Genomic DNA, 26,182 nt, shown 5'->3' on the forward strand with positions numbered 1-26,182 from the left:
GTCTGCTAGTGAATATACTGTACTTTAATATAAGCTAGAACAAAGCTATAAAAAAACATCCATTTTTGGAAAGTTTCACTTGTTCTGTAGCAGGGCCTTTCATGGCCACTTGTCATTATAGGGAATCCCCTTCTCGGCACTTAGGTTAATTGACTAACTGTGTGCCGCCACAGTGCAGTGTAGCACAAGAAATACTGATTTCCAATCTAGCCTTTTATTGGAAGACTGTGAAGAAGCTTTTCTGAAAAACCCCGAAGGCAAACCACGATTAATTTATCATCGTTTGGAGGATGGGAAAGTCAGTTCTGACTCTGTCCAGCAACTGATTGATCAAGTTTCTAACCTGAACAAGACCAGCAAAGCCAAGGTAAAATTCATATGTTGTTTTTAAGAACATGCTTGGGAGAGCAGTGTGCTGGGACAAAAGCCATGAGGTGGGAGTGAGCCTGGCATGTTTGAGGAAAGGAAGGAAGCTTGTGTGGCTGGAGCAGAGTGAGTGAGGGGACGGGAGTAGGGGAGGTCACAGGGGGCCAATCCTGAGAAACCTTGGTTTTTCTCACTTAGAGCGAGGTGGGGAGCCACTGAAGGACTTTAACCAAAGAGGAAGAGATGCTGTTGTGACAAGGCTGTCTGGGCCGCTGTGTTGAGAATTGACTGTGGTTTGAAGGGAGGATAGTGGAGGGGGACAGAGCTGGAGAGCTCCTGCCGTTATCCAGATGAGACTTGCTGGTGGCTCAGACCAGAGGATGTGATGAGAAGTGGTAGGATTCTGGATAAATTTTGACAGAGTCAATAGATTTCCTAACAGATTAGTTGTGGACTATGAGAGAACGAGACATGAATAGTGATATATACCTAAAAAGTGTATGATATGTAAGTGGACAAATCAGAATCATTACTGTGCTTTTTTCTCAAGCACAGAGTCCTTCTATCTATTATTGGCCAAGGATCAGTGTAAGGAAGAGCCTTTTCCTGGTAACCCTTTCTGAGGGCATTGGGAGAAGCCAAAAACTGATGATGAGTAGGAGAAGGATTTGATCATCCCTAGATGCAAAGCAGAATGTATTTTAGAATAGAGATTACGGGCTTTGCATTACTGCATGCTGAGATAACTTGGTAAATGTTTATAGTTAATGATAAGAATATAATTAAACAGCTCTAGGGTTTTCACAAAGTTTCGGTTTCTGTATGTCCAGCCAGAAAATAAGATCAGATGTGAATACAAGCATTTTTCTTGAGGTCAGCATAACACAGTGAAGAGTCTAAGAAAAAAAGAGTACATTTTCATTATAGTTAATCTCCAGAGCCATTTCATCCTATTTTAATTATTTTAGTACCAGCCTACATTACTAGATGCTACAAGGGAAGTTACTTATTCTATAGATACTGCTTTTAAAAATTAGTACACCCCAGGTTGAATTTTTTTATATAGGAGTCACAATCTCTCTACTATGATTATAAATTTAAATGTAGGCTAAACTTCTTTGCTTTGTTTTGTAGAATTGTAGCTTTACTGGCATAAAGATGGATTTTGAATGTTATGTATATTGAATGGTACAGAAATACATAAGATGAAATTAGCTGTTTAATTCATGTGTGTGTGACTGTATGTTTAAGAAAAAAAAAACAAAAAAACATGCCCTTTATTCAAGTCATCAAGAGAAGGGACATTCAGCAGAGTGATTAAAACAATAAAGGCTGGTATTTGGCTTTGCCTAGCTTTGGGTTCATAACCCAAAAGGTGAAGTGATTAGCAAGGTATCTACAAGTTTTTACCTGAAACAAAAGTATGAAAATTCAGCCATTGGAGTTTTCCTGAAAAAAAGACTATTCCTTTCACCTGGGGCCAAGCCCCCCCAGCCAAACTGAGAGTGGCAGTTGTGGGGGTACCTTATCCTCTGCACCCCCACCTGCTCCCTAAATGAAGGCCCCCTCAGCCTTGGCTCATGGCCCCCTCCCCCCACCACTCCTCTGGGTCATTCTATAAATATCCCACAAATTTGCTGAGCACCTAGGCCCCAGGTCCACAGAGAAAAGCAGAGGGAGCCCCATTAACTCCCACTAAAGAAAGGCTGGTTCCCCCTGACCACAACCAGGGACCCCAACCCTTCCACGTTTCCTCGGGTTACCTGATTACCCTTCCAAAACAAACAGGCAGAAAGCAAGCAATATTCAGAGAGGGCTTTCATATGAGCCTACCTGTCGAGGTTGCAGGACAAGAAAGAAACAAAAATTATTTCCCCTGAGGCTGTGAGATAAAAAGAATCAAGCCAAACTTAGGAATACTTTCCACACACTCTGCTCCACATGATAAAATCTGCTTCTGTTTGCAGGCAGAGATGGAGGCTCCACGGCCTCGCAGCACACCCAGGGTCTATATGCTGCACCAGGGCCCGAGCACATACCATCCCACCTATCCAGTTCCTTAGTAGGCTCCTGCTCTCCTGTGTCACAGTGGTCAGCTGTGTGCATCAGTCAGACAAAGTGGACTTTCAGTGGTGATGCCAGGTCCCGGACAGAGTTTTGGCATCACCAATACCAGTCACTTTTCCAGATGGACACATAAACCAAAAAAAAAGCATACTTTTTGTTTTATTTGCAACATTGTTCACACAAAATCCCTTGCGTGACCTTAGGTTATTTAACTTGCCTCAGTTTCCTCTTCTAGAAAATGGAGAGAATAACAGTGTCTCCCTTATAGGGCTGTGAGGCCAAGTGAGCTATACACGTGGAGCACTTAGAACAGTTCCTGATGCATAAGCCTGTAGAAATGCTCAGCACCACTTCCTCCTCCGTTAGTGTTGCTTTCTCTTGTTGTTAAACTTCTTTTCTTCCCCCCCAGATCATTGATCACTTGGGAGATCCTGCAGAAGGAGTCTATAAAACCTATATTTATGTGGAAAAGATTATTAAACAGGTAAATATGCATTCCCTGTAAGATTTCATCTCAAATATCTTGACTGATTTCAATAAAATTGAGTTTTCCAGAGAAAATCACTTGTTTGCTTTTTTGAAAACAACACCTGGGTTGTGTGCCCTTGTTTCTGGCAAGAGTCCATCCTGTAGTATTATTGTGACATTCCCAGTACCGTGTATCTGTATCTCTCAGCTCACAAACAATTTGATTCTTTAATACCCATCAGGTATAAAATGGATTACAAAAGTGGTAGGTAAAAACCAAGTATTTGAGGGATAATGTTCATCCTGTTCAGTAGAGAGTCTCCTCAGATTCTTTGTGCACCTTGAGTTTTTGTAAATAGAAAAATTCAGGATGGATTGATTTTACTATCCTCCTAACCATAGAGAGGAGTGAAAACATACCTATGTGTCTGAGGTCATGGATCACAGAGACATCTCAAACTAAAAGTTTCTATGATATCTCAGTATTATCTTGAAACTTCATATGAGTTAAATATTTTGCTTGATATTTACCTGTCTTTATTTTTAATATTAAAAATCATTTAAAATTATGTATCAGCAAAAATGCTAATAATGATAATAAAAAGAAGAAGTATTCCCTCTCTTCAAGTAAAATGGGCACAAGAAGATGTTTAGCCTGTGTTTATCCCTACCTGCTGACCTCTCCCTCAGGGTACTGGGAACCCTATTTGAGAAGTAAGGGTTTAGATTACTTTTTTAAAATTAACTTGTGTTAAAGTATGGAGATTTGTTATTAGAGAAAAAGAGTGAGCCCTGAAATAAGATGAATTAAGCAGAATAAATGGTAATAAATGAAAATGGACATACTCACCAACTTTACCACTTGTAGGACAATATATTTTCAGTGATTAATATAAAAAGTAGATATCACAGCAGAGATATTTAATATCAAAAACTCTATCTTAGTAATTAAATTCTTATAAAAATATAAAGCAGCATATATCTTAGATATTAGCACAGTCTTTAAAATTGTTCACTAGCCAGATACAACCCTATTGTGTAACATTTTTCAGAAACCAGATCCCCTCTAATTTTAGTGAAAGAGAGAGGTCTTTGTTTTTATTATTTTAATATTTCTTTGTGTTGTTCTGTTTGTTACTCAGTCGTGTCCAACTCTTTGTGATCCCATGTACTGTAACCCACCAGCTTCCTCTGTTGATGGATTTCTCCAGGCAAGGATACTGGGGTGGGTTGCCATTCCCTTCTTCAGGAGATCTTCCTGATCCAGGGATTGAACCTGGGTCTCCTGCATTGCAGGCCGATTCTTTACTGTCTGAGCCACCAGGGAAGCCCTAATATTTCTTTACCTTTATTTTTAAATTATTACTTAATTTTTTAGTTATAAATCGATCCCTGGAGGTACCACAAAAGGCTATAGGTTTGAACTTGCCGTCAAAGGTAGATGAGGGCCACCTTAGGCCTGTGTGCTGACTATACTGTACAAGGTCTTCACTTCCTTCATTCACTTTTGTGTGCTTGCTCTTGGTGTTCAGGACATCCTGGGCTTTGAAAACACAGACCTGGACACCAAGGATTTGGGCAGTGAAGATTCTATTCCAGAAGAAGATGATTTTGGTGATGTTCTATGGGACATACATGATGAACAAGAGCAAATGGAAGCTTTTCAGCAAGCTTCAAATTCAGCCCATGAGTTGGGATTCGAGAAAGTAAGCATTTGGTTTACAGCTCCAACAAAAATCAGTTGCGCTTAAAAGCTGTATAATTGTGGTTTAATCTAAGTATAGTCAAGGTTAAGGATTGTGTTAATAACTTCCTCATGGCTTAATTATCCATGTTGAGACATGTGCTTAGGTTTGTGTCATGTGAAAAAAAGTGAGATTCAAATATACTTATGAACATCAAACATGTTTAGTTACAGATTGTGCTTGTGTGCAAAGTCACTTCAGTCATGTCTGACTGTTTGTGACCCTATTTGCCGTAGCCCACCAGGCTCCTCTGTCCATGCGATTCTTCAGGCAAGAATACTGAAGTGGGTTGCCATGCCTTCCTCCAGGGGATCTTCCCAACCCAGGGATTGAACCCATGTCTCTTATGTCTCCTGCATTGGCAGATGGGTTCTTTACCACTAGTGCCACCTGGGAAGCCCTAGTTACAGATTAGATTTATCAACTACATGTTTATTATGCTACCCTCTGCAATTCTCTAAGATAATATACCTAGCAAACCTGATAAAAATAGTAAGGCTATCTATTCTTCTAGTTCCTAGAGGAATCAAAATATCAAACATCTGGAAAACAAAGTAGAGTAGTTAATGCAATAGGCAGATCTGTCCTTCAGCATCTTTAAATATATAAGCGAATAAACAAGACTAGAAGTGTACAAAGAATCTATCTTTAAGTTTAAAAATCACTTAATATTTAAAAATTAATAAAAGAATATCTTAAAGAATATTACAGTAATTGTCACTAACAGCTATGTTTTTATAGAACTTTTAATGGCTTTTATAATTTAGACTGTCAGTTTTATGTCTTGGTTCCACTATTTCCTCACTATGGCTTTTGATCAAGCTACTTAGCTCTAAGATTTGACTTTCTTGTGTATAAAATGAGGATAACTAATAGAACCTACCTCACATGGTTGTTGGGGGGACTAAACCAGATTTTGCACATAAAGCAATTGACACGGTACCCATCCCATGGTAATGTTAAATTGTTATTTCATAAGGAAGGCAAGATGTCACTATTTTGTAATTGAAGAACCTAAGGTTCAGTTTATAGTTTGCCTATGAGCCTACAGAGTGTAGATTGCAGATGTAAGATTTTAACCTAGGTCTTCTGGCTAGAAATCCTATGCTTTCTTCTGTGGCAAGGAGTCTTAATGTGGGAAACACAGGTCTATAAAAAGACTTTGTGTACATGCTCAGTAGTATCTGACTCTTTGCTACCCTATCGACTGTAGCCTGCCAGGCTCCTCTGTCCATGGGATTCTCCAGGCAAGAATACTGGAGTGGGTTGCCATTTCCTCCTCCAAAGGGATCTTCCTGATCCACAGATTGAACCCAGGTCTCCTGAGTCTCCTGCATTGGCAGGCAGATTCTTTACCACTTTAAGCCACCTGGACTTTAGGTGGGGCCATGAACTAAATTGTTAGGTCATACAACCTAACAATTTACGAGGTTTATGAGGTCATAAATCAAATAAGCCCTTTGTTTCTTGAGAAGCATCATTTCTATCACAAATATTTGAATTCCTGGGAAATATGATATGACAAATAGAAAAAACTGATTGAAAAACTATACTAAGTAATTATTTATTGTAATTGCTAGAAATCTCTGCTACCCTAAAGCTCACACAAAACTCCTTATTACACATTCTTTTGATCAGTTATCACATTTACACCACTGATACACTTAAACATCCTAACCCCCAAAATGACTTTGGAAACTCGTTTATAACAACTGAGATATTGCAGTTTTCTGTGCAAGTTCTTTTTCAGCTCTGAACCAGGTTTTCCTATCTGGGGAAGGCCTCAGAAATAAGAGTTCTTGGGCTTTGCATAGAATTCACTCAATTTCAAAAAGATCCTAGGTGGCCTGTCCTAACTTGATTCTCTGTAGCCAGTTTGGTGACTCCAAGGCCTCAGATAAGACCTTCTCATTGTTTCTTAGGAATCCCTGGAAACTGAGATGGTCTTCAGAACAGGTGTTCTTCTGACTAGGAGATATAGGATGCCTGCTGATGATTCCCTCAAGGTCTTCTGTGGTTCTTACCATAGTTCAGGAGCTCAGGGTAATACAGTAGCCTCCCTGCAACATTCTGCAGAACATCTGAACGGTGCAAAGCCCCACAGTGATCTGAAAGGCTGCCCCTCATCCATTAATTTATGTTAATACTGTAGCAGAAGAAATTGGGGCCCATTCTTAGTTTACTCCTTTGGACATATTTAACCAAACATAAAAACAAGCAATTATGAGGGTACTATTGATTAAAAGTAGATTTCATTTTTTCTTGCAGCTTTTCTCCACTGATTTCAGAGGATAATTGGAAATTGACTCTATTTAGCATTTGAAGAGGCATGTTCTTCCTCACAATTTACAATTTAAATTCATTTTTATTTCTAGTACTACCAGCGCCTTAATGATCTTGTGGCAGCACCAGCACCAATTCCACCCCTTCTTGTATCTGGAGGACCAGGCTCTGGAAAGTCCCTTCTTTTATCAAAGTGGTATGATGCGGTGCAATTAAACAGTTATTGTTGTCAGCATTTGAACTACTGAACTCATTCAACAAAGTGAATTATTGCATGTCTACCTTCCTGCAGGGCCTGTATTGAATATTAAAAAAGCAAAAGTAGTAAAATAACAGACTCATGCCCTGAGAAATATACAACTTGAATGTTAGAAGATACAAAATGAGAAAGAAATAGCATTTGTGATTGTGTACATAAATTATGTTGTTGTTTAGTCGTTAAGTCTGACTCTTTTGTGACCTCATGGATTGTAGCCTGTCAGGCTCCTCTGTCCATGGGATTTCCCAGGCAAGAATAGTGGAGTGGGTTGTCATTTCCTTCTCCAGGGGATCTTCCCAACTCAGGGATTGAACTTGCATCTCTTGAGTCCCCTGCACTGGCTGGCTGGTTCTTTACCACTGAGCCACCAGGGAAGCCCACATAAATTGTATAGGTCAGAGCTAAGGGAGTGGTCAATATCAATATCAACAACCTCAGATATGCAGATCACACCACCCTTATGGAAGAATGTGAAGAGGAACTAAAGAGCCTCTTGATGAAATTGAAAGAGGGAGTGAAAAATCTGGCTTAAAACTCAGCATTCAGAAAACTAAGATCATGGCATCTGGTCGCATCACTTCATGGCAAATAGATGGGGAAACAATGGAAACAGTGACAGACTTTATTTTCTTGGCCTCCAAAATCACTGCAGATGATGACTGCAGCCACGAAATTAAGAGATGCTTGCTCCTTGGAAGAAAAGCTATGACCAACCTAGACAGCATATTAAAAAGCAGAGACATTACTTTACCGACAAAAGTCCATCTAGTCAAAGCCATGGTTTTTCCAGTAGTCATGTATGGATTTGAGATTTGGACCATAAAGAAAGCTGAGCACCGAAAAATTGATGCTTTTGAACTGTGGTGTTGGAGAAGACTCTTGAGAGTCCCTTGGACAGCAAGGAAATCAAACCAGTCCATCCTAAAGGAAATCAATCATGAATATTCATTGCGAGGACTGATGCTGAAGCTGAAGCTCCAATACTTTGGCCACCTGATAAGAACTGACTCATTAGAAAAGACCCTGATGCTGGGAAAGTTTGAAGGCAGGAGGATGACAAAAGATAAGATGGATGGTATGAACAACTCAAAGGACATGAGCTTGAGCAAGCTCTGGGAGTTGGTGATTGAAGGGAAGCCTGGCGTGCTGCAGTCCGTGGGGTCACAGAGTTGAACTGAGCAGTTGAACTGAACTGAAGGGAGTGGTCAGTGTGACAGGGAATCAGGTGAATCATAGAGGCGTGTACCTTTATTTTCAGTTACTGGGCTCATCTTTAATGATTCATTGGGATTTTAAATATTTGAAATAAGACAAAGACTATTTAGGGTGAAATAAATCATAAAGAATATCAAAATAAAGGATAATCTTTACTATGAATGTAAAACTAGTTCTTTAAATTATGGACTAAGGTTCATTTAAGCTAATAAACTCTTATTTTAGTTCATCATGTTATTTAAAAACAAGAGGTAAGACCATTTTCTTTCATTCATAGTTATTATTTACATTGAGGAATTACCCTATGTTATTTCCTTTTTATTGCCCTTTTATTAAAAGTTATATTTCAAAATATTATTTTTGTACTTACTGTAGAAACTTCTTTTTTCCTAGGTTAATGTTCATTTTACTAATACTTTAACCTCAAATTTATAGTGTTTTGATTTACATTAGTCACATCAATTTGTAAGTAAAATGAAGCTATAATTTTTAAAGGTTTATTTAAAAAAATCTAAAAGTGGAAATTTCCCATATTAATTCAAAATTAACTGACTGTGTAGTTACTAACAGGTAGCAGTTGATGCTTAATGCATTGTGAATTCTTTTTTGTTGACAGTAAAGGAGGTTTATCAGTCTTACAAAAGGTCTTTTTCTTTCAGGATCCAATTACAACAGAAGAATTCCCCTAACACACTAATTCTTTCTCATTTTGTGGGGAGACCCATGTCAACCAGCTCAGAGGCTTCCTTGATTATTAAACGACTGACTCTAAAGGTAGAATATACCAATTTTGGAGTTACTACAACTTTTATTTAGATTCAGAAGTTGTCTGGCCTGAGGACCTGATGATAAACTAATTTTCAGTATTACCCATTTGTTTTGGTTTTGCATAAGGTTAAAAGTATATTCAATGTTATTGGGTCCTTCTGGTGACAATTTCGGTTTAAAATGCAGAGATAGACATATTTCTCACCAGCTGTGATAAAGTGTAGCTACTTTAATTTGTATGTGTTCTCATTTTGTAGTTGATGCAGCATTCTTGGTCAGTATCTGCTCTGACATTGGATCCTGCCAAGCTTTTGGAAGAATTTCCACGTTGGCTGGAAAAACTCTCTGCCCGTCATCAAGGCAGCATCATCATCATTATTGATTCTATAGATCAAATTCAGGTATGTTTGCACTTTGTAACCTGTTGATACACTCAGAAAGAGAAAAAAAATATCAGTAATGACAGATGTTGAAATCATGTTTGTGAGAAAAAAATGTTGATTTTATTTCTTTTATTTCTGCTTAATTTATAGAGAGGAAGCATGTGGATAATACAGACACACACACACACACACACACACATATATATATGCCAGTAGACACTAGTATCTTGTTGGGAATGACAAACTATATTTTCACAATTAGCAAATATTGTTCATTTTGACATAGTTTTAGGGCTTTGACATTTCCTTACGTGCCCAGAATTTGGATCAGTGATGGTAGTGTTTTGCCACTTGTTCTTCTAATTCTGAGATAAATAATCCCCAAATAAGATTTTACCCTTAATAATAATGAGAAATATAATGAGAATTTTATTTTAATTGGAAAGCTTCTGAAATATTTTGAATTAATAGATGGAATTTTGTTCTTATATTTTTAAGCAAGTTGAAAAACACATGAAATGGCTGATAGATCCACTGCCTGTGAATGTAAGAGTAATTGTTTCTGTGAATGTAGAAACATGCCCTCCAGCATGGAGGTAAGCTGCTAACATTAGTTATTTCTGGTTACATGAAATATTTTAAGTAGAAAGAAAGGTTTTTGATACGTGATTATTCCTCATATTTTTCATATAAGTGGGAGTGAGGATAGGGAGAAGTGGACAAATTCAGGAAAAGGATGCAATCTATAGCATTTTGTGGGAAGTTAGATCTGAGATGTGAGGGAGAAGACTAGGATGGCCTCCAGGTTTCTGGCTTGAGAAATTAAGTAAACTGTGGTTCCATAAACTAAGATGGGAAACACAAAGGACAGGCAGGTTTGTGGAGGAAAAGTCATGAGTTTTGTTTTCAGACATGGTTTGTTTGAGTTGTCAATTATAGCTCCAATTGGTGATTTCTGGTAGGCAGTTAAATTTATGGGTGAGGAAAACAAGGGAAGAGCTGGGCCAGGAAAAATAAGACTAGACACCTGTGATCCTGAAATGCAAGTCCAATACTTAAAAAGGGATGCAGTGGTTGAGTTCTATGAAGTGGTGTTTTTCAATCTATTTTTGTCTCCCTACCCCAGGAGCCTTTTTAGTAATTTTCTTCCTAATCACCTCCCTACCAAGAAATTTTAGTATCACACATATACCATATATAAATTCATGAATGTAAACAGATACATGTGTATTTGTTGTTCAGTTGCTAAGTCATGTCCAACTCTTTGCAACCCCATGGACTGCAACATGCCAGGTTTTCTTGTCCTTCACTATCTCCCAGAGTTTGTTCAAACTCATACCCATTGAGTCGGTGATACCATCGAACCATCTAACCCTCTGTCTCCCCCTTCTCCTCTTGCCTTCAATCTTTTCCAGCATCAGGGTCTTTTCCAGTAAGTTAGCACTTTCCATCAGGTGGCCAAAGTATTGGAGCTTCAGCTTCAGCATCAGTCCTTCCAATGAATATTCAGGGTTGATTTCCTTTAGGATTGACTGGTTTGATCTCCTTGCAGTCCAAGGGACTCTCAAGAGTCTTCTCTGGCACCACAATTCGAAAGCATCAATTCTTCAGCACTCAGTTTTCTTGCAAAGATTAAAAGTATGCTCAGTGCAATTGGGTCCTTTTGGTGATAATTTTGGTTTAAAATGCAGAGATAGAAATATTTCTCACCAGCTGTGAGAAACATGACTCATATCCATACATGACTATTGGAAAAAGCATAGCTTTGACTATATGGACCTTTGCCGGCAAAGTGATGTTTCTGCTTTTTAATATGTGGTCTAGGTTTGTCATAGTTTTTCTTCCAAGGAGCAAGTGTAATTTTGTGGCTGCAGTCACTGTCCACAGTGATTTTGAAGCCCAAGAAAATAAAACCTGTCACTGTTTCCACTTTTTCCCCAGCTGTTTGCCATGAAGTGAAGGGCCCAGATGCTATGATCTTCATTTTTTGAATGTTGAGTTTTAAGCCAGCTTTATCACTCTTTCACCTTCCTCAAGATATTCTTTAGTTCCTCTTTGCTTTCTGCATTAGGGTGGTGTCATCTGCATATCTGAGGTTATTGATATTTCTCCCAGCAATCTTGATTCCAGCTTGTGAGTCATGCAGCCTGGCATTTTGCATGATGTACTCTGCATATAAGTTAAATAAGCTGGGTGACAATATACAGACTTGATGAACTCCTTTCCCAACTTTTAACCAATTTGTTGTTCCATGTCCAGTTCTAACTGTTGCTTCTTGACTTGCATACAGGTTTCTCAGGAGACAGATAAGGTGGTCTGGTATTCCCATTTCTTTAAGCATTTTCCACAGTTTGTTGTGATCCACACAGTCAATGGCTTTAGCCTAGTCAATGAAACAGAAATAGATGTTATTCCGGAACTCTCTTGCTTTTTCTATGAGCCAACGGATGCTGGCAATTTGATCTCTGATTCCTCTGCCCTTTCTAAATCCAGCTTGTACATCTGGAAGTTCTTGGTCATGTACTGTTGAAGCCTAGCTTGAAGGATTTTGAGCATAATCTTGCTAGCATGTGAAATGAGTGTAATTGTACAATAGTTTGAACATTCTTTGGCATTGCCTTTCTTTGGGATTGGAGTGAAAATGGACATTTTTCAGTCTTGTGGCCACTGCTGAGTTTTCCAAATTCGCTGGCATAGTGAGTGCAGCACTTTCACAGCACCATCCTTTAGGATTTGAAATAGCTAAGCTGGAATTCCATCACCTTCACTAGCTTGATGGGGAGGGGAAGTCTTACGCTTTTTATGTAAAAAGCACAGATTTGTGGTTTATAAAAAGCATAAGATTCCCCTTCTCCAACAAAGAATTTCAGCACTTCATTGAGGATGGATGTTATAGGGTGATTAAATTTGACTGAATTACAAGTAATGTTTGGTCAAAGACTGTGTCTGGCACTGTTCCTCATAGGTACCAATACAAATGTTATTTTACTAATCATATAGAACATAGAACTAGAAATGTTTTACCAGTTTACTGTCAATATATAAGCTTTTATCTTATAACAGTGTTTGTTGTGATTAGTTGCTAAAAGTAATGACATGCATGTTATAACATGTATAAAGGAAATAATGTTACTTAATATGTTTAACAGATTAATTTTATGAAGGTAGTATAAAAAATTCTTATAATGGACTTTGATTTGTATTATGGGAAGATTACAGCTTTGTTGTTTTATTAGAAAAGAATTTAATTTTTCTTTTTCTTTAAATAAAAGGCTGTGGCCTACACTTCATCTTGACCCTTTAAATCCAAAAGATGCAAAATCTATTATAATTGCAGAATGCCACTCTGTAGACATTAAATTGAGTAAAGAGCAGGTAAGTATTTTTAATTTTGCTGCTCTCTTTTACTCTCTATAGCTTTCTTTATTAAAAAAAAAATACCTTATATGAGACTTAAAATTCAATATAGGAACGCTGTATGGTTCCAAGAAAATTGGACTAGTTATTAGTTTGTTAAATGCATTTACCCTTAAACTAATAACAGATATAGAACAAGCAATAAAAAAGACTTTGGTCTTAAGGCTTACTTTACTATATTATATTAAGCAGTATTTTAAAAGTGAAAAAGCATTTGTATGTTGACAGCACTTGTGGTTTACCACAACACGGCAGTGATGCCATTGATGAGGTGGCAGGAACTGTGTTATTTCTGCAGGGACGTTTGCTGATGGCTCAGTTGTAAAGGCCACTTAACTCCAGGGTGGTTTTGTATTTTTGTTTTGTTTTGTTTTGTTTTTTTGCTTAACTGGTACAGGAGAAGAAGCTAGAACGACACTGTCGTTCTGCTACAACCTGCAATGCTCTTTACGTCACTCTTTTCGGCAAAATGATTGCACGGTAAGTGGTAGTTATTTTATGTCATCTTCAGCAATTTTGTGTTTGCTGCAGAATGCTTCCTCACTGTGTGAAACAGAACTGATCATTATGGCAATCTCTCAGGCCACTGAGATTCTGGGGTTCTAACTGTGATACTGTAACTTGACTGTGATACTGTGACTTGACTGAAAATTGCTAGCCCTTGAATATTAGAACTTGTTGGATATATTTGTCTGGTTTTCATCACACTAACCTTTTTTCAACTTGAGGCTGCAAAAGAAGGCCACCTTTGTTCTAAATTGTCACCTTGAGGCCCCTAGTTTTGGGAAAGTGAGGAGGTAAATGAGGCATAAAAAATGTTACTTCAGGCATCTTTCAGTATTGGTAGATAGGTATATTGGTAGGAATTTTTAAGTGTCTCTGTTCCCACATCCTGATAAACATTTCGTCTTACAGCAGAGACTTCTGTTTTAGACATTCTCTGTAATGTGCCTTTATATACGCAGTAGAGTTTTACTACTTTTACTTCTTCAGGACAGCCTCACCTTGTCTGTTTGCAACCAGAGGTAAAAAAAAAAAAAGACTAATGCTTGTTTTGGTATTCATCAGAGTAGGTTATAATCCTAGCACAATTCATTTTGTGGAAACTTAATCTAGTACTGTTGTCTCTCAATTCCACATTCTCACCTGAAGCACCAAATGTGAAATGAAAAAAAATCTTTCAAAACTTTGAATTGCCTATATTTTCACTGACCCCTCCCACTGTCCCCAGAGTTGTGGCAGTGAATCTGAGAATATCAGTGGCTCGCATGAGTACAATTCAAAAGTGTTAAGTCATGCATTTTGTATTTTTTGTTATCTCTTTTAAGAGGGAGTATGGACCATTTTTTGTTTTTTCACCATTCTTTACATATTAAAGAAAGAAACTACTGGTAAATATTATGTAATGTTTTAAAACAAACCCTATCTACTGTTTTCTTTAAGCTGATGTTTTCCAAATTCTGGTTCTATTTGTTTAAATTTAGTTTGCATGGCTAACTAATAATACTTATTTGTAATTATTTTCTTGCTTCCTGTATGTAGGTGGTGTGCATCTAGATGTACCATGTCTTCTTTTTATGTTCCATAGTGTGCAGTAACTACTTGATACATAGTTAAGTCCCAGCATATGTTTATTGCATTGAATTAAATGGTATACTGAAACAACTCTGAAGATTCTAGCAGCCCCATAAAACGAACGTTTTCCTGGGCCATGTTTTATTGAATTCCTGTTGTTACCAGTTGAACAGTATAAAAAAAGATAAAGTAGAGCATTGTTTTTATTTACCCCAATTATTCAGTTGTTGGCAGACTGTAAGAAATTAAATTTGTTCTCAATTCCAACAGTGCTGGGAGAGCAGGCAATTTAGATAAAATCCTTCTTCAGTGTTTCCAGTGTCAAGATACTGTTTCATTATATAGGCTTGTTCTGCGATCTATCCAGGAGTCCATGGCAAATGATACAGATAAAGAACTAATGAAACAGGTAAAATGTAATAAACTTATAAAGGGAAGATTATTTTGCCATGTTTGCATCTGTGTGTGAATTGAAGTAAATGGTAAATCCATGTAATGTTAAATATGTTTCAAGCATATACTATACCCACTGCCATAGCATGCTTATGACCAGAAGTGATATCTCAGGGAATCTTCATTTTCCTGATTATCAAGGAGATTTTTCATCTTTTCACGCTTCTTGGCTATTCTTGTTTCATCTTCTGTGAATTGCTGGGTCAGGTCCTTTACCCATTTTTTAACTGAGTTGACTTTTTCTTGTTGATCTGTTAGTTTTTAAAGGTTCTGGATATTGAATACAAATTCTTTGTTATAGAGTTTACAAATCATTATCTTCCCTGTTCTTGTGTTTTAACCTTATAACATCATTATACAATGTTTTGTTTTAATAAAGTCAGATTTAGCCACAGTTTCTTTTATGGTTTATGCCTGTTTATCTTATTTTTTTAAAATCCTTTGCTGTCATAAAAGTGATTTCATATTTTTCCCTTCAAAATATTTTATGATTTTGTTCTGCATGTTTAAGTCCTTAATGCATATTACATATTTTTATCTATTGTGCAAGGAAGGAATCTAATTGGTTTTTTTTTTTGCCACGCTGCACAGCTTGAAGGATCTTAGTTCCATGACCAGGAGTTGAACCTGGGATACTGCAGGGAATTCCCAGGAGCCTAATTCTTAATCTTTTAAAATATAGCTAGTTAATTGTTCATTTTACTTTATATATCTCTTCTACTGATTTGAAATGCCACCTCTCAGGTATCAAGCTCATATATAAACATGAGTCTGTTTCTAGGCTCTTCTGTTCCAATTTACATTCCTTATCAATACCACTGTCTTAACTATTAGAACTTGAAAGTAAGCTTTGATATTTCATTGGGCAAACCCCCTCTTAATATTTTTCATAGTTTTCTTGGCTCATTTCCCATGCGTATTTTTAGAATTGGCTCAGCAAGTGCCATGGAAATTCAATATGCAATTTTAATTGGAATTGCACTGAATTTAGAGGCTAATTTGGAGAAAATTATCTTATATCTTCTCCTTCATGAAAAGCTAGATAGTTCTCCATTTATTTAGTCATCTTCTTGAATGATTTTCAAATAACATTTTATCTTCTTTCCCATAAAAGTTTTGAACATCTTTTGGAGAAGGAAATGGCAACCCACTCCAGTATTCTTGCCTGGGAAATCCCATGGACAGAGGAGCCTGGTGGGCTACAGTCCATGGGTTTGCAGAGTCAGACACGACTTAGGGATTAAACAAACCCTCTGATACTCCTTGTGAACCCACTAACACTCAAGCAGCAGCAACAACTACAAGACAGGGATGTGAATGAGGAAATAAATCCTTGATTATGTTAAAAAAAAAAAAAAAGTTTTGAACATCTTTTGTTAAAATTTGCTTCTAATGACTCTGTAGTAGTTAAAATAACCTGTAAAACTTTTTTGTTGCTGGCTATTCAACTTAGTTTTTGGAAATTTACTAACAACCTTGCTGAACCCTTATAGTTTAACCTGGATCCATTTTTATGTTTATTTCTCAGCTTGGGGGGTTCCTGTAGGTTGGACTTTTCATTCTACCTCCAAGCCCACAAGCTTCCTTGTCTTCTTGTTCTGCTATTTATCTATATAAATTTTCAGTTTCCTACTTGTTTGGGATACTTGGGGGATTTCCCTTTCTTTTCTGAAGGTTCAATTATGATTTTAGAAATGTTTTTTTACTTGTTGTTATCTGATATTAAGAGGCATTTGTACTAAGAGGGGTGTTTTCTTCCACCATCTTCCCAGAATTGGAACTCTATCATTAGTTTTATTAATACATTTCTTGCAGTTTTAATTTCACTAAACTTTTTCTATGTGTATGTTATCTTTGGCATGCTAGATTTTATATGTACAGTGTCTTATTCTTGATTAGTGTCTTTTGGAAAGTGTGTTTTATTTTGAGAAATCTGTTTCTTGGTTTATTAAATCACTTGAATGATAAATTTGAACAAGTTAATAAGAATTATGACATTTTAAAAGAATTATGGACATTTTAATGATTTAGTTAACAATAGAGGTACTGTATAATCACTGTCAATTTATTTTATCTACCTAGATTCTCTGCCTTGTAAATATTAGTCACAATGGTGTGAATGAGTCAGAATTGATGGAACTCTATCCTGAGATGTCCTGGACTGTCTTGACCTCCCTTATTTACAGTTTACACAAAATGTGTTTGTTGACTTATGGTTGTGGTTTGCTCAAGTTTCAACATCTACAGGTAAATGTTTTCTTAGTAAGGTTTTTTCACTTATTGAAATGTCCACATATCATTGCATATGTATCATGCTATATAATACCATATTATTTCAAATATTTCAATTATAAGACAAAATTGAAATCTCAAATTTGACATTACAGATATTTTTCCAGTAATTTTAGGTTAGATACAAAATTTGGCTAATATTCTTATGAAGTAAATACCTTTGTGAAATGGCTATTACTTTAAAAGGTAGTTTTTTCTGAAAGAGAAAAACGTCTTTTCAATTTTATGTTTCATTGTATTATTGGTATATTATACATGTTTTGAGAGCGCGGGCTCTGTCACTCTGCCTCAGATCACAGCCCAGCTCTTTACAGCTTCATGTAACCCTGGGCATGTTCTCTGAGTCTTGGGCTGATGTTTTCAGCTTACCTCAGGGGTTGTGAAGATAATTAATTGAAGTTGTGAATAATTAATTGGTCCTGGTGAAGTCCTAAACATGATTTCTAGCACATAGTAAATAATGACTAATATAACTCTTTTTTTTTTTTACCATATAATTTGCATCTGTTAATCCCAAATTCCCAATCCTTCCCTCCACAACTACCCCTTCCCCTTGGAAAACACAAATCTCTTTTCTATGTCTGTGATTCTGTTTCATAGATATGTTCATTTGTGTCATATTTCAGAACCCACATGTAAGTGGTAATCATACAGTTTGTTTCTTTCTGACTTCGCTTAGTATGATAATCACTTGGTCCATCCATGCTGCATTTCAATTATTTTGTTTATGGCTGAGTAAATATTCCATTGTATATATGTACCATGTATTTTTTATCCATTCTCCTATTGATGGACATTTAGGTTTTTTCCATGTCTTGGCTATTGTAAAGAGAACTACCATGAATACAGAAGTGCATGTAAATTATAGTTTTTTCTGGACATATGCCAAGAGTGGAATTGCCAGATCTTATGATTACTCTATTTTTAGTTTTTTAAGAAACCTCCATGCTGTTTTCCATAGTGCTGTACCAGCTTACATCCCTACCAGCACTATAGGAGGGTTCCCTTTTCTCTACACCCTCTGCAACATTTGTTATTTGTAGACTTTAATGATGGCCATTCTGACTGGTGTGAGATGGTACCTCACTGTAGTTTCGATTTACATTTCTCTAAAAATTAGCAATGATGTATCTTGTCATATGCCTGTTCACCATCTGTGTCTTCTTTAGAGATATATCTACTTAGGTCTTCTGCCCATTTCTTGATTGGGTTGTTTGGTTTTTTGTTATTGAGTTGTATGAGCTGTTGGTATATTTTGGAAACTAAACCACTGTTGGTCACATCATTTGCAAATATATTCTCCCTGTTTTTTTTTTGTTTGTTTGTTTATGATTTCCTTTGCTGTACAGAAGCTTATAAATTTGATTAAGCCCTGTTGGTTTAGTTTTGCTTTTATTTCTATTGCCTTAGGAGACTGACCAGAAAGCATTGGTACAATTTATGTCAGAGAATGTTTTGCCTATGTTCTCTTCTATGAGTTTTATGGTGTCATGTCTTATATTTAAGTCTTTAAGTCATTTTGAGTTTGTTTTTGTGTATGGTGAGAGGATGTGTTCTAACTTCACTGATTTACATGCAGCTGTACAACTTTCTTAACACCACTTGCTGAAGAGATTGTCTTTTCTCCATTGTATATTCTTGCTTCCTTTGTCGAAAATTAATTGACAGCGGGTGTGTGGGTTTTTCTTGGCTATTTCGGTCCATTGATCCATAGGTCTGTTTTTGTGCCAATACCATGGTGTTTGGATTGCTATAGCTTTGTAGTATTGTCTGAAGTCTTGGGGGGTTATGCCTCCTGCTTTGTTCTTTTTCCTAAGGATTGCTTTGGCAGTTCTGTGTCTTTTTATGGTTCCATATAAATTTTAGAATCATTTGTTCTAGTTCTATGAAAAATGTCATGGGTAATTTGGTAGGGATCACATTAAATCTGTAGTTTGCTTTGGGTAGTATGTCCATTTTAACAATATTAATTCTTCCAATCCAAGAGCATGGGATATCTTCTATTTTTTTGAATCATATTCAGTTTCATTTATTAATGTTTTATAGCTCTCAGCATATAAGTCTTTCACCTCCTTGGTAAGATTTACACCTAAGTATTTTATTTTTTACTATGACTTTAAAAGGAATATTTTTTTACATTCTCTAATATTTCATTGTTAGTGTAAAGAAATACAACTGATTTCTTTATGTTAATTTTATATCCTACTATCTTCCTGAATTCATTTATCTGTTCTAGTAGTTTATATGTGGAGTCTTTAAAGTTTTCTATATGCAGCATCATGTCATCTGCATATAATGACAATTTTGATTCTTCCCTGCCAATTTGAATACCTTTTACTTTTTTTTTTTTGCCTGATTACTGTGTCTAGGACTTCAAATACTATGCTGAAGAGAAGTGGGGAGAGTGGGCATCTTTGTCTTCTTCCAGATTTTAGTGAAAAGGCCTTCATCTTTTCACCATTGAGTATTATACTGGCTGTGAGCCTGTCATAAATAGCTTTTATTATGCTGAGATATGTTCCCTTTGGATCTACTTTGGTAAGAGTTTTTATCATAGATGAATGTTGAATATTCTCAAATACTTTTTCTGCCTTTATTGAGATAATCATGTGTTGTCTTTTCTTTTGTTGATGTGGTATATCACATTAATTAATTTGCATATATTAAATCATCCTTATGACTCTGGGATGAATCCACTTTGGTTGTGGTGGTGTATGATCTTTGTGTGTTGTTGAATTGGGTTTGTTAATATGTTGTTAAGAATTTTTGCAACTATGTTCATCAAAGATGGCCTATAATTTTCTTTTTCAGAAGTGTCTGGTGTGGTATCAAGATGATGGTGGCTTCATAGAGTTTCTTTGGGAATGTACCTTTCTCTTCAGTCTTTTAGAAGAGTTTAGGAAAGATTGGTATAAGTTCTTCCTTGTATGTTGGGTAGAGTTCACTTGTGAAGCCATCTGGCCTTGGACTTTTGTTTGTAAGGAGTTTATAAATTACAGATTCTATTTTACTTCCAGTTATTGGTCTGTTCAAGTTATTTATTTCTTCTTGATTCAGTTTTGCTGGGTTGTATGTTTCTAGAAAGTTGTCCATTTCTTCTAAGTTGTTGAATTTGTTGACCTGTAATTGTTCCTATTATTCTCTTATGGCCCTCATACCAAAAAATATTAAGTCCACACAGGCTACACAGGGATGCTCCCACATAAAAATGGTCCTCCAAGACCACAGTAGATAGCTGTTTCTCCGAAATCCACAGAGTAAGAGAAATATAAGTAAAATGAAGCAGAGGAACCACTCCCAAATAAAAGATCAAGAGAATTCCCCTGAAAGAACAAACAATGAGACAGACTTCTTCAGTCTAATAGACACTGAAACAAGATAATGAAAATACTGAAGGAATTAAAAAGGACTATTCATAGTAATATAGGTTACTGTAAAAAGAGACTAGAAACTAGAAGGAGGAGCCAAGAAAAAGTAGAAAATTCACTTGCTGAAATGAAAGCTGAGCTAAAGGCAATGAATTGCAGAATAAATAATGCAGAAGAATGAATAAGTCATCTGGAAGACAGAATAATGGAAATCACCCTATCAGAACAGCAGACAGAAAACCAAATGAATAAAAAAAAAAAAAAAAAGAAAGCAATATAAGAGACCTATGGGATATTATAAAAGCATGTCAGTCTATACATAATAGGGATCCCAGAAGGAGAAGAAAGAGAGAAAGGGGATTGAAAATATATTTGAAGAAATTATGCCTGAAAATGTCCCAAACCTAAAGAAAGAAACATATCCTCCTGTGTACAGGAGGCACAGAAGGTCCCAAACAAGATAAACCCAAACAGACCTATATCAATACATACTATAATAACAAATGGCAAAAGTTAAATATAAAGAGGGCAAGAGAATAAGGGGGTGATAGAGGATGAGATGGTTGGATAGCATCACTGACTCAATGGACATGAGTTTGAACAAACTCTGGGAAATAGTGAAGGATGGGGAAGCCTGGCATGCTGCAGTTCATGTGGTTGCAGAGTCAGACATGACTCAGCAACTGAATAACAACAAAATATAAAGAGAAGATACTAAAGGAAGCAAGAGAAAAACAAAGAGTTAATTATAAGGGAATCCCCATAAGGCTATCAGCTGATTTCTCTACAGAAACATTATAGGCCAGAATAGAATGACAAAGTCCTAAAACAGAAAAATCTGTAACCCAGGATACTCTACCCTCCAAGATTATCATTTAGAATTTTTCAGACTAGCGAAAACTAAAAGAAAACAGCAACAAACACTAAACCCAGCCTATATTAAAAGGTCTTATCTAAATAGGAGAGAAGTAAGAATCAACAGAAAGATAAAACCACAATTGGAAAGTAAATCATTTAAATAAGCTGGTTGTTATTTAGTCGCAAAGTCATGTCCGACTCTTCTGCGATCTCATTGACTGTAGCCCTCCAGGCTCCTCTGTTCATGGATTTCCCAGGCAAGAATACTGGAGTGGGTTGCCATTTCCTTCTCTAGGGGATCTTCCCAACCCAGGGATTGAACCTGCATCTCATTCATTGGCAGGCAAATTTACCACTGAACCACCGGGTACACAAATACTTAAAAATTTCTGTGAAAGTGATGATAACCACAATAAACAGCTGAAGGACAAACATGAAGATATAAAAGAGGACATCAAGATCATAAAATGTGGGGGACGAGCATACGAAAATGTAGATTTTTTTTTCCCCTAGAATGTGTTCGAGCCGTATATCTACCAGTCTGAGGCAAGCAGATATAGGAAGGGGGTTAGCATACATGAAACATAGGGTAACCACAAATCAAAAACATATGATAGATTTACAAAAACCGAAAAGAAGATGACATAAGCATAATGCAAAAGAAAATCATCAAACCCCAAAAGGAAAAAGAAAAAGAAAGGAACAAAGAAGAAATATAAAATCATGGGAAAACATGATTTAAAATAGCAATAAATACATTTCTATTAGTAATTACTTTAAATGCCAATGGACTAGATGCTCAAATCAAAAGACTTAGTAGCAGAAAGGATTAAAAAAAAAAGAGCCTAGAATATGCTGCCTACAAGAGACTCATTTTAGGGCAAATGATACACATAGATTGAAAGTGAGAGGATGGAGAAAACCACTTCAAGCAAATGGAAATGACAAGAAAGCAGGGGTTACAATATTCATATCAGACAAAATAGACTTTAAGTCAAAGGCTATAAAGAGAGATAAAGAAGGATACTATATTATGATAAAAGGATCGGTACAAGGAGATGATATTACACTCATCAACATATATTCAGTCAATATAGGAGCAACTAAATACATAAAACAAATACTAACAGACCTAAAGGGATAAATTGATGGGAATACAATAATAATAGGAGACTTTAGCACTTGACTCACATCAATGGACAGATCTTTGAGATAGAAAATCAGTAAAGCAACAGCCAGCCAAAATGATACAAAATAATAGTTAGACTTAGTTGATATTTTCAAGACATTACATCCAAAATAGCAGAATACACATTCTGTTCAAGTGCTCATGGAACGTTCTCTAGGATTGAGCATGTGTGTGTGTGTGTTCAGTCCTGTCCAGTTCTTTACAACCCCCTGGACTGTAGCCCACCAGACCCCTCTGTCCATGGAATTTTCCAGGCAAGAATACAGGAGTGAGTTGCCATCCCCTTCTCCAGAGTATCTTCCCTTGAACCCACATCTCTTAAGTCTCTTGCATTAGCAGGCAGGTTCTTTACCACTAATGCCACCTGGGAAGCCCTTCAATGCCATGGTTAATTTATATATGTAAACTAATGTAAATAAATTCTTTCATTTGAGTATGCTGTGTTACATGTAGGTGTGGAATATTTGTAATTTCACAGGCTTATCTTTCTCCTTTGTAGTATTAATATATCACTTAAATATAGTTTGCTGTTTTTAGTACTTTTGCAGTCCACATTTCAGATTTTTAATGTATTCACTAAAAGTTTGGATTGTATTATATTTTGAGTTCTAACAGGAATTCTCATGTCAGTTGTCACATAAATATATACTGAATTTTTAAATATTCTAATGCTATTTCTACTATACAACTATAAATTGAAATAATTATAAATTTCATTTTAAAAATTCATTGTTAGATGTACAGTGACTTACAGAAAATAGACTGTAATATTTTTTTCTTTTTCTCCATAGGCTTGGGAAACAGTGAGACTAGAATACATGGAAGGTCCCACCATTATTGCTGCATATAGACAAAAGCTAACTAATTATTTTACCATGCAGCTAAGGTATTACAAACATCCATTTTGTTGTTCTTAGCTTCTGCAACACACTGTACCTCTGTGTCCTTATTTTTTTCTTTCTTAGAATAACTTAATATATAAAAATTTACTTATTATTTTAAAGGTTAAGTCCTCGCCTGTTAAGCCCAAAAGAATAAAATATAATTATGCAAGTCAGTCTTTTAATATTATGCTAAAGATTTAAGTTTAAGTGAAATCAATGCAGGATCATTTTATCATTTTTATTTTATTCTAGTTAAATAGTTTAAGTAGTTTAAAAATATGTGTGTGTCTGTAAATACCTGGGTGTGTACAGTTGTGTCCATTGATGGGATTTTTTTTTTTTTTTGATAATTCAATTTGTGTCCATTGATGGTTTTTTTTAATAGTTCAATACCTACTCTATAGATATAGGAAAATACCTATAGAGTTTGATCAGTGGTCCTGAATGTCACTTTATTTCCATAGTTAGGTTCATAAAGTTTCTGATTTTTACCTAATTTTCTCAGTATTATTCATAGAGTCAAGGATAGGATATATATCAAATATATATCTCCTCCTTTAACATTTGCCAGTAGTCTTTTGAAGCAATCTCATGTGGGACAGTACTATTGAATGTTGTCCCTTCTCTTCTAATAGTCAGGACCGAGTGACTTGGAGGAGTGCAGATGAACTGCCTTGGCTTTTCCAGCAGCAGGGAAGTAAACAGAAGCTGCATGATTGTCTTCTTAACCTCTTTGTGTCTCAAAACCTCTATAAAAGGTAAAAAACTTATTTGTAGGACATCTTTCCCCAGAAAAACAGATTCAAACAGTTGTCCGGTTTAACAGGGGGAAATGGCATTCTTCATTTAAAAATTAGTCCACTTTCAGTGGTAACCAAAATACAAAACAATGTGGGAGAAATTTTAAACAGTTTGCAAATTGCCATATCTACTTTTTCCAAGAGGTAAACAAAAAAGATGCTGTGCTGTGCTTAGTCACTCAGTCGTGTCTGACTCTTTGCAACCTCATGGACTGTAGCCCACCAGGCTCCTCTGTCCATGGGGATGCCCAGGCAAGAATACTGAAGTGGGTTGCCATGCCTTCCTCCAGGGGATCTTCCCAACCCAGGGATCAAACCAAAGTCTCCCACATTGTAGGTAGATTCTTTACTTCTGTGCCACCAAGGAAGCCCAAACAAAAAAGATAAGAGTATTGTTTTTATAAAATCAGAACTGGAATGCTTTTGAGATAGCTTTGTATCTTAATCTTTCACTGAAGTAGGTTTAAATCCAGACCACCCAGAGAGGTGGTTCATGATGTCTACCTCTTAGGGCATCCAAGTATTTTAAAGTATAGCCTTCAAACCAGACTTTGGGCTCTTCATAGGATCTGACTGGTGTCAGAATTTAAAGAAAGAATTACCCTTTTTTTTATAATAATCTTTTTTAAGTTTTTATTCTATCTTTTTGGCTGTACCACATGGCATGTGGGATCTTATTTCTCTTACCAGAGGTCAAACCCTCACCCCGTGCAGTGGAAGCGCCAAGCCTTAACCACTGGCCCACCAGGGGAATCCTTCATGTCTCATTGTTATCTCCTGGTGTGTCTGAATTTGCCTCTTGCAGGATCACCTTTTTATGAGCCAACCTTCTGACCTCTAAGCCCCACGTCTGTCTCGCCTAGAAATTTAGACACTTCTCATAACTTAGCTGCATAATTTGTTTTGTTCCTTAATGATCTCTCTCAAATTTCTTTGTTGCAGCTCATAAATTATTTCTGATCTCCCTCCAGTGTTTCATGATTCAAATCATTCATCGGTAGATGGTGTTAAGCAGGATGGAGAGCTATGATTCATCCTTCAGTTTAACAGCTCTCGTCCTGCTTAATACCATCTACCGATGAATAAGCTCACTTCTATCATCCCGTTCCTTGATGAGAATACAAAGCAGGTATTCTGACAGCTTGCCTGTACTTGGTTTCTTCTTTTCTCATTTCCATCATTTAAAATAATCTTGGGGTGAACTCAGCAGTTGACTGCATATCATAAGAAGTCTCAACAGGGTTCTGATAGGGTTCCATTGGTGAATAACCATAATGGCATTAATGGTAACAGCCAACACTATGGAGTACTTGCTACAAGCCATAATCTCCTCAAAGCAACACTTGAGGCAGGTGATGTCGGGGTGCTCCTTCTGCAGTCGAGAATGATGAAGTGAGAGAGAACACAGCCAGAGTGCGGTGGACTCAGATGGCAGGCCCAGTTTACACCTTTACCTCACGACACTGGACTGGCCTCCTAATACACTGTCAGTAGCTTGATAGGAATTTGTGGCATCTTCACTCAGTAGTGGGGCTTAACGTTTCTTTTTCATTATATTACTGTTATTTGTTGAAACAGAGGACACTTTGCTGAGTTGCTGAGTTATTGGCAGTTTGTTGGCAAAGACAAAAGCGCGATGGCAGCAGAATACTTTGATTCATTGAAGCAGTATGAGAAAACCTGTGAAGGTGAAGAGAGCATGGTTTGCTTAGCTGACCTTTATGAAACCCTGGGGCGATTTCTCAAGGATCTAGGCCTTCTCAGTCAGGTAACTTCAGCAGGGAGTTAGAGA

At 36.6% G+C, this 26,182-nt stretch overlaps 1 protein-coding gene across 3 annotated transcripts in view; it reads left to right on the forward strand.

Moving 5' to 3' along the window:
- The window catches only part of NPHP3 (nephrocystin 3), a 56,734-nt gene that overhangs the window by 18,144 nt on the left and 12,408 nt on the right, over positions 1–26,182 (forward strand). For 2 of the 3 annotated variants that reach the window (XM_043474395.1, XM_043474396.1), the window contains exons 7-20: positions 211–367; positions 2,843–2,917; positions 4,434–4,607; positions 7,022–7,125; positions 9,063–9,177; positions 9,429–9,572; positions 10,053–10,150; positions 12,827–12,929; positions 13,369–13,451; positions 14,817–14,955; positions 17,082–17,246; positions 23,498–23,592; positions 24,226–24,348; positions 25,969–26,158. In XM_043474395.1, coding sequence (XP_043330330.1) covers positions 211–367; positions 2,843–2,917; positions 4,434–4,607; positions 7,022–7,125; positions 9,063–9,177; positions 9,429–9,572; positions 10,053–10,150; positions 12,827–12,929; positions 13,369–13,451; positions 14,817–14,955; positions 17,082–17,246; positions 23,498–23,592; positions 24,226–24,348; positions 25,969–26,158 — 1,765 coding nt within the window. The remainder of the gene's footprint in view (positions 1–210; positions 368–2,842; positions 2,918–4,433; positions 4,608–7,021; positions 7,126–9,062; positions 9,178–9,428; positions 9,573–10,052; positions 10,151–12,826; positions 12,930–13,368; positions 13,452–14,816; positions 14,956–17,081; positions 17,247–23,497; positions 23,593–24,225; positions 24,349–25,968; positions 26,159–26,182) is intronic. The other variant, XM_043474397.1, reaches the window with a different exon arrangement.

This window comes from Cervus canadensis, chromosome 7 (assembly GCF_019320065.1).
Source record: "Cervus canadensis isolate Bull #8, Minnesota chromosome 7, ASM1932006v1, whole genome shotgun sequence".
In the NCBI taxonomy this organism is placed as follows: Eukaryota; Metazoa; Chordata; class Mammalia; order Artiodactyla; family Cervidae; genus Cervus; species Cervus canadensis.